This window comes from Zingiber officinale, chromosome 1A (genome assembly GCF_018446385.1).
Source record: "Zingiber officinale cultivar Zhangliang chromosome 1A, Zo_v1.1, whole genome shotgun sequence".
NCBI classification, from domain to species: Eukaryota; Viridiplantae; Streptophyta; class Magnoliopsida; order Zingiberales; family Zingiberaceae; genus Zingiber; species Zingiber officinale.
Window position 1 is genome coordinate 96,839,080 of NC_055987.1, and position 9,424 is coordinate 96,848,503.

General features: G+C 35.3%; 1 protein-coding gene across 1 annotated transcript; it reads right to left on the reverse strand.

Moving 5' to 3' along the window:
* Positions 1 to 1,678: 1,678 nt before the first annotated feature.
* Positions 1,679 to 5,046, reverse strand: LOC122027347 (gamma-glutamyl peptidase 5-like). Its single transcript, XM_042586299.1, has 4 exons — positions 4,517 to 5,046; positions 2,336 to 2,491; positions 2,087 to 2,254; positions 1,679 to 2,016 (listed from the first exon to the last, which is right to left on the reverse strand). Exons 1-4 carry the CDS (start codon positions 4,865 to 4,867, stop codon positions 1,909 to 1,911), a joined length of 783 nt encoding a protein of 260 aa, XP_042442233.1. The 5' UTR covers positions 4,868 to 5,046; the 3' UTR covers positions 1,679 to 1,908.
* Positions 5,047 to 9,424: the final 4,378 nt, after the last annotated feature.

The window sequence follows — 9,424 nt, forward strand, 5'->3', positions numbered from 1 at the left end:
TTATTTTCATCACACTTTCTGTCTCATTATGCTTTCTATCTTATCACACTTTCTCTCTCCTCAATCTCTCACATCACACTCTCTGTTCTCTTTCTTCTCATCACACTTTCTGTCTCATCATGCTTTCTATCTCATCACACTTTCTCTCTTCTCAATTTCTCACATCAAACTCTTTTTTCTCTTTCTTCTCATCACACTTTCTCTCTCATCACACTTTCTATCTCATCATGCTTTCTCTCTTCTCAATCTCTCACATCAAACTCTCTGTTCTCTTTCTTCTCATCACACTTTCTCTCTCATCATGCTTTCTATCTCATCACACTTCTCTCTCTCCTCAATCTCTCACATCACACTCTTTTTTCACTTTCTTCTCATCACACTTTCACTCTCATCATGCTTTCTATCTCATCACACTTTCTCTCTCCTCAATCTTTCACATCACACTCTCTTTTATCTTTCTATCTCATCACACTTTCTCTCTTCTCAATCTCTCTCATCACACTCTTTCCCTTTTTTCTCAACACACTTTCTATGTCATCATACTTTCTCTCTCCTCAATCTCTTCCATCACATTCATTTTCCTATTTTTTTCCTCATCACACTTTCTCTATCATCATGTTTTCTCTCTCATCATACTTTCTCTCTACTCAATTCTCCCATTACACACTCTCTCCTCATTTTTTCTGGTTACACTTTCTCTCTCTTCATTCTCTCTCATCATATTTTTCTTTCATCATATTTTCTCTCTCATCTTCTATCATCATGCTCTCTCCCATCATACTCTCTTTCCTCATTTTCTCTCATCATACTTTTTCTCTTTTCATTATTTCACATCATACTTTCTTTCTCTCCATTCTCTCTCATCGTATTTTTCTCTCACATCTAATATTTTTCTCTTATTTTCCTTTAAGGATAAAAATGAAAATTTTAATTTATTCTGATAGAAAATATTCAACTAACCAAACATTGCTTTTAAGAGTGATAATCATTGCTTTTAAGAGTGATAATCATGCTCATACCCATTCTCATTCCACAATACTACGATTCCCATTCCGATTCCTATTCCTAGGAAATAATCAAACACCCCCTTAGTTTAATGAATTATTCAAGTTTATTTGTTTACTTGACCTTATGTGTATTGAACAAACATAAACAAACTATTACTAAATTAAACATCAAATTTATTCATCAAACATTTAGTTCATTTATAATCCTATTGTACATGATTTATATGCAATGTAAACTAGAATCTTATTCTAAGGATCCTTGTAATTTGTGAGAATCCAAAAGCATATGTAGACTAGAGTCCGACTCCAAGAACATGTAAAGGCATCACTCCTAGAACGTAAAGACATTAGCGATGCAACATTACCATTTTAATTATTGTCTAAGTAATTGAGTTTGAAAGTATTTGATGTATTTGTCAAATTTGCATCACTTTTCTCTATGATCATTGAGTATGTCGCATAATCATCTCGGATGGATCTAGTGGTTAGCGCATGAGGTGTTGTCATCATGAAATTTGGGATTCGAATCTCGGCAAAATTAAGATAAATATCTCCCTTATGTACTAGTCATTATTCTAAAGATTAATAACCGCCCGTGATGTAAGTATGCCGCCTAGCTTAGCTTAGGATGAGCAATATTATCTTTTTGCTCCAACTGAGGATGCCAATTCTAACTCAAACGATCATAAATAATATCATTCATGATAATCTTGATTTTATCCAATTTATATTGTTTCTTGTTCTAATATAAATCTCGAGAGCAAACTAACAACTATTAACATTTGCATTAATCAAACTGTTCCCGTTTCACCATGAACACGAGTCCCTATGTACGAAATATAGAGCTTTAGTAGAGATCAATTCTCCTTCGATTTCCAACCGAACGATAAATCGCTGCTAGCTACCATGAAAGATTCCCCTTCAAGAACCCCTTGCAGAGCCTCTTCCAAGCTTCGCGATCTAGTTCATGTGTATCAATGCTCCTCTTCGCTTTTTCAGCATGGCAAGTCTGCAAAACAAGTGTCCTTGAGCAAGTGAAGATACATCTTCTTGCTGCACAAGTTTTTTTCAGTAGTAACCTGAATGAGGTTGCGTTGGAGGAGGCGATCGACGAGGTGCAGCAAGATGTCTTTGTTGTACTCAGGGTGGCCTTGAATGCCCAATATGTGATCTTCGTACCTAAACATCTCGATACCTGTCTTATCGGACCAAGCCAGGACCTCTGCTTGGGGAGGCAGTTGCCATACCTGAACATATGCAAACCAACCAATGCACCAAATTAGGAAATGCTGAAATGATAAAGAAGAATCCATGCCGATGATTGTTACTTCGTCGCGGTGGAATTCGATCACAGGAAGATGAGAGGGGATGTCGAGTGGAGACTGCATATCGATGATGGTGCGAGAGGGGTGGATGCAAGTGACTCCTATGTCCCAACCTTTCTTGGCTCTCCCTGTCTTCCCGCCTAAAGCCCTGCTTAAAATCTGCCCAAACAAGATATGGAATCAGCCATTGCATTGTTGCAAATCTCGCAAACTGAACTGTGTATGAAACATTTGTTGCAAAATTCAAGTTCTTTTTCGAGATCAAAGATATGGAATTTCAAATTATGCAAACTCAAATTTCAACATATAGCAACACAATTTTTTCACTGACAAGAACAACACAATTTTCAGCAGCAAGAGGAAAACTAAAAGTGTTGCGGCTCCTACTCTCAGTCTCTGCCTGCACATTAACATCTATCAGAGCGCCGACGTGACTCCTCCGACGATCAAATCAAATGCCGACATGGCCCCTTCGACAATCAAGTCAACAATAGACGGAGAAAAATATGAAAATGAAAGAAGAATAATGTTAACCCCCAAATCATAGCCTCTGCTGTTCTATTTATACTCTCAAGGCCTAATGGTCTATCGGATCTCAAATCTGCTCCATGTGAGCCCTATCTATTGGGCTGAGACCATCTCCAACCGTGTCCTTTTTACACTATTTTAGTGTAAAAGGGACACCAAATACACTTCAAAATATATATATATATATATTAAATTTATACTATTTCAATGTAAGTTAACAGGATGGTGCAAGTGCCTTTTTTTTTTAATATATATATAACATATTATAATATTAAATTTATATTTAGAATATTCTTAAATATTATAAATTAATATTATTGAATTGAATTGAATTTATTATGTAAATTTTATATATTATAAATTTATTATACTAATTATAATTTAAATAAGTAATAAGGAAAATAGAATATTATAAGAAATATTCTATTATTGTAGGAAATGAATGATGAGTATTGGTTGGAGTTGGAAAAATATTTACTACTGAAATGATACTAAATTGGTGCAAAAAATGTACCAAAATAAATTTTATGATTGGAGATGGTATGAAAAAGAGCAAAGTCTCCTGCTATCAAAAAGAGGTTAAGGCTATCCGGGTGGACTTAGATATACTCACCCTTATAAGCTCTTCGATAAGTTCCTAAATCCTAAGCACACGATTCTACAAACGATAGGTTACGAAGACGATAACTGAAGAGTCAGAGTATCAAAGACCACCATAGGCTTTTGAAAAATTAAATCGATAGGTCGAACAAGACTACCCAAAACGGGACTTGGTGCGGTCCAATTTTCAAAAAAATTGGTCTTAAGGGGAGTTAAGGGCATCTCCAATGACAACTTCTTATAAGTTTTTTATTTTCTCTCTGCAGGTGGCAGTGAAAAATTAGGATGGGTTCGAAAATTTGAACCAACCTCTTAGGTATCTCCAACTGAATTTTTTTTCTAACTTTTTTTAGATTTCTCTAATTTATATGTCATCAAAAATTAAGATGTTGTGTTAGATGTTTCTAGCCAACTTCTTAGTCTCTTTTGTCATTTTGGTGGTGCAAAAAATTAAGATGCTGTGGAGATGGCCTTAATCTGTTTCCTGTGTCTTTGGTGGGGCACAACGAACCTTCCTTACCGTAACCTAAGAAACACTGTAACATAGTCCTCAGTCTCCTGTCCCGAACAGTGCTGTCTTCATTTATTCAGTGGATCATCAATGCCCAAGAAAGATGGATATTCGTGGTCCCTCAAGTACAAGAAATCTTGTAGGATCGCAAAGTCCTTAAACCCTAAGCACTTGAGTCCACAAAAACATTAGGTACCTAATCTTTAAGGACCACTGGGGGAAAAAATTGGTACACGTCTCAAAAAATATCCGATTATACTGGGTGCATTGAACATGTGACATTAAGGTTATGTGACTATAATTTTCCACAAGAACAGAAGAAAATTAACAGTAAATACAAAATGATTTCAGGGATAAATTCTACCTCTATTTAAGTTATTTCTAGTTCTTCAAGTTGTTTAGATTTTAGTGTACACACTAGACATTGCAGTAGAAAGATATGTATAAATTGAAAAATGCTTTTTTTTAGAAAAAAAAAACAAATTTTAGTTTTAAACATATAAAGAAGAGAAGAAAAGTAAATAAAGAAACAGAGCGTCGTCCACCTGGTGGCCAAAGCAGACGCCGAGGACCTTCTTCTTCTTGACGTCGAGCGCCTTGAGGAAGACGACGAGGCCCTGGATCCACGGGTCGTCTCCTTCCGCGTCATTGCAGCTCCCGGTGATCACGAACCCGTCGTAGGCGTCCGCCTCGTCGGCCGTCGGCAGCTCGCCGTGGGCGGCGCGGTAGACGTGCCACGTCTCACCCTCCTCCCCCAGTAGTCTGACGAAGACCTTGAAGTACCCCCCGTAGGATTTCTGCATGTACTCGGAGTCTTCGGCGCACAGCAGCACCGCGAACTTCCTCCGCCCCTCTTCCTCTTGCTTCTCCGCCGCGTCTCCATTTGCTCCTCCCATCTCCGTTCTCGCTAAAGATATGTTTTTTTTGAGGGGGAATGGAGTGGGAGGAGGAGGAGGAGGAGGAGGAGGAGGACGGGAATGACGGATTCGCTCTTAAAACCCTCCTTTTGAGGAAGAAGAAGCGTGGAGGAATGGAGAAGTCAGAGCGGAGGAAGGGGATGGGAAGCTTTTTATAAGGCGGAAAGGAAACATTGAGTTGGGGGTGGTGTTGCTTGTTTTGATCCAATTTATTTCATATAATTACATTTCAAAAATGAAGAGGAAATATATGTTAACAAATAAAAAAATATGCTATTTTTTTCATTCTTGGGCAAAAAAAGGCACAAGTGAGTTGCTCCAGGTGGGAATTTACAGAGGATCCTCCGATCCAGGATCTGATCTGTACTGGTGCAGGATCTCTATCTATTTATTAATAGGGTGGATTATACGTCCTTCTTCATCATTGATGGGGCAGATTATATAGGAGTAGATTTTTTGGTAAACCAAAAAAAAAAAAAAAATCAGGGAATAGTTCATTTTAAATTATGATTGGATCATAATTGTGATCTGATCGTAATTGATTACAATCTCTTTTAAATTCATCGTCCCTATCAGATTATAGTCTGAGTCGGAGAGGATGACCAGAAGCTGTCAAAAGTGGGCAAATGTCTAAGTTGTCGGGCGCTGAGCAAGAGCTGACCTCCATCTGTCCATTCCGATCCGAACTATAACCTGAAGGGGACGGTGAAATCAAGGAGAGATCGCAATCAATTACGATAGATCGTAATTATGATCTGACCGCAATTTAAAATGGATCATCCTCTGATCCATTTTTTTGGACTAAGAAATCTGATTACATATTATACCCTATATGTTAAATGGATGGATAAATGAAATATAATCCACCCTACCAATGAATTTATAGAAACTCCCTTGATCCAAAAGATCCTAGACTAAATGATCCGACCTTCAAATTTACACTAATCAATCTAAAGATTTAATTCTTTATTCATTGGATAAATCTATCCTTCGCTTACCATCTTAACTATGTCCATCTCACTTACTATCCTACCATCCTAGCTAAGTCAGTGGACTTCTTTGTTTTTATTATTAAGTATTAGAAGGTATTTTATCTTAAATATAAATATAAATATAAATATATAAAGGTATTTTATTTTTTTAAAAATATCTTTATTTATATACTCAAAATTACTAAATAACTATACCTAAAAATATTCTAACACTAGTAAAAAAATATTAATTTAAATTACTCTAATTTAATTAAAATTAGTACTCAAAATTACTAAATAACTATACCTAAAAATATTCTAACACTAGTAAAAAAATATTAATTTAAATTACTCTAATTTAATTAAAATTAGTTAAATATTATAATATAGTTTTGGTAATTTTTCAAACGACGCACCTAAGATTTCAGAATTTCTAAAAGGCACACCATGATTTCATTCTTCCTAAAGGGCACATTTAATTCCATTTTGCCTCCTCTTGCCAACAATGGACTATTTTCTTTCCTTTCTCCTTTACATGTAATATTTTATTTCTTCTCTCATTTGCATGTAACATCTTTCCTTTTTTCTATTTTACTCTCACGAGTTGGTACAGTTGATTCATATAAAGGTGTTGCTATCAATAGGTCTAAGGTTGATTCTCAACGGGTGTATATGAAATGTCTAGTTAGTTGCCTCAACCCCTCCTTACATATATTCCAATTGTTGGACGAAACCCCTCGTGATTTACCTCCCTTCCAGACAATAGGGGAGTACCCTGGAGGGGTCACCGAAATGATGGTTTCACTTTTATGCTGTTAATTTTCTTTGTTTTATTTTTCATGATACTAATTTTTAAACACTAACACCAGCTTAACACATCAGCATCGTTGTGGTGTTGATATTTAAAAATCAACGCCAATACCATCAGTAATATTTTTTTTTAAACAATAAAGAATGCCATATTTGGACTATGGAGCATTGAAGAAATCCACAAGAGTTAGAATGAGTCCAATTAAAACTCTCTAGGTTCATCAATAAGTTTTAACCGAAATTTATTGATGGACCTATAGATTTAAATTTCAGAAGAGTTAACATATAATGAAGAAGGCAGTGTAGTAAAGGTATTTATGATGTTCATGTCTGATACTAACATCCCTACAATAAGTTATATGTATGTGTCAATTACTTTAAAGTCATAAACTTAAAAATTTTCTGATAATTGTTGTTAATGACTTTCAAACTAATATATCTGGGCATGTATAGACTTAAGGGCACTTTAGAACTTGAAATTGTTATATTTGAGAGGTATCATAAGACAATCATCGGACAACACTTATACAGGTCCGGATTCAACCTTTCTGCTTTATTCGAGACTGAGTTTCTCTTGTTCCTATCTAGACTCATTTGAGAGAGATCTCGACCGACTAGTGAAGGGTTCTTTAAAATTCCCAGAAGTGGTTGATGTCTTCAATCGGTAATCGATTCATGAAGTAGTTCAGAGTCTAACCGTTGAACCAGTTTTTTTTTACTTAGTCGCTTTGCTCAACCTCTTCAGATAATATTTCCAAATCAGATGCCTTCCTTCCACTTATTTCATAGATGGGGCGAGGTAATCTAATAAATCTCGTCTCGTATTTATATAAATAATAAATATCGTATCATGGAGTTTACCTTAGATATTATATTATTTATTGAATAAATAAAATTTCTTATTTGAGTATACATTCTATATGTATATGATATTGATATTAAATTCAATTAATAAAGTTCACAATATAATGTATAACATGAGAGAAATTATGATTTGATCATAATTAGTAGGTATCTCTCCATGTGTAAATTATATATGTATTGAAATATTCCCTAGTTGATAAGTTGATCAGATTGAACATCATCAATTCTATAAGACTAACATATGTTATGCTCCTTAGTTTATCCAAGCAGTCAGTCTTCACTGACTGAAAACATTGAGATGTTGAAAGTTAGCATATGGATGGGATAACTAGTTCATTGGATGTGTGTGATATGCTATGAAACTTCATGTGATTCTATACATGTCTATGTAGATATTATTACAGTTTGAGTATAAGTTTCATTCTACTTGAGGTATTCAAGTAATCTTGATCATGAAAACTTATACTTTGACATTTTAAACAATATGAATATATAATCCTGAGATAATTTGGTATAAGTTAATATATTCGAAGGTGTTTGAATAGCTTATAGAGAATTTATCACTCCTTTTATAAGGAGACATATACTCTATGACATCTTGTTAGAATTATTACTCATAAGTCTTTGGCCAAAACATTATACGTCAAGAGAATGATTTTCTTGGACATATATTTGAGTAATTTGAATAATTGTAGCTATCGACGGGTTTAAAGGTCAACCTAGTAGGGATTGATACATAGATTATGTCTTAAACTATGTGGGTTTAAAATGAGTGAAAGGAATAGACACACGAATAAATGTAGTTGTCGAAGGATTCAGAAGTGGTTCTGGAATCGATTATGATTTTTCAATTAATGGGGGATCGTGATATACTACTAGGTATCACTCATGATTAATTTATAACTAATAGTTAATTATGAATGATCAATATAAATCAAGAACTTATTGGTCACACGTACTACGAGTATATCCGAAAGACTTAAGATAAATTTGAGAATTTGATTCTTAGATTGAGAGAGACTAAGTTTGGTAGGACTAGATAAGAAACAAATATGAAAGATATTTATTGGATGGAAACAATGGTGGGTCACTTCTATTGTAGGTGAGATGGATTTATTATGGTTTAATAATAAACCAAATTGGTTTAGTTTAGTTATGAACCAAAGTTGGTTTGGTTATAAATGAAAATAGTTTGGTTATAAATCAAGATGGTTTGGTTTGAACTAAACATAATGGTAATGGATCGGATTGCTATTGGTTATTGAGTTTGGGAAATGACTTGCTCCTCAAGTCATTGACCTCCCCAATGAGAAAAGTTATTCATTATTGGAATTGGATATTAGGATTTCCTCTTCTCCCTCTCCCTCTAACTATTGATTTTGACACCAATCTCCTTTGTTGCCAATTTCGACGCCGATGCTCTTTACTGTTGATTTCAATGTCAATGTCCTTTGTTGTCAATTTTGATGTCGATACTCCTTACTGTCAATTTCGATGCCGATGTCATTTACTATTGATTTTGGTGTTGACGCCCCTTGCTGCCTATTTCGGCGCTAATGCCCTTTGTTGTCGATTTTGGCACCGACATCCCTTACTGTCGATTCAGACGTTGACATCCCTTGCTGTCAATTTTGATGTTGACGCCCATTGTTGTCAATTTCAGCATTGACACTTTCTAGTGACACCGGATAGCAACAGAGGTTGCTGCCGTTACCTCACTTTATGTCATCGGGTTACCCTCACCCTTGGGCACAAAGTTGAGCTAGGATTCTCTCTCGGTTCACTCCGTCTCTTCCTTTAGTTAGTACCAAATCGAAGATAAAAACTTGTGGCTTAGAGAAGCCATCTTGAAGATATCTCGGCATGGATATTATTGGATTGAGAAGCGCTA

Excerpts from the sequence above, each read along its gene's own strand:
- LOC122027347 (XM_042586299.1), bottom strand. The coding sequence starts at position 4,867 with ATGGGAGGAGCAAATGGAGACGCGGCGGAGAAGCAAGAGGAAGAGGGG. Across the intron at positions 2,492-4,516 it reads GCGTCTGCTTTGGCCACCAG|ATTTTAAGCAGGGCTTTAGG; the intron begins GTGGACGACGCT and ends TTGTTTGGGCAG. Across the intron at positions 2,017-2,086 it reads TCCAACGCAACCTCATTCAG|ACTTGCCATGCTGAAAAAGC; the intron begins GTTACTACTGAA and ends CTTGTTTTGCAG.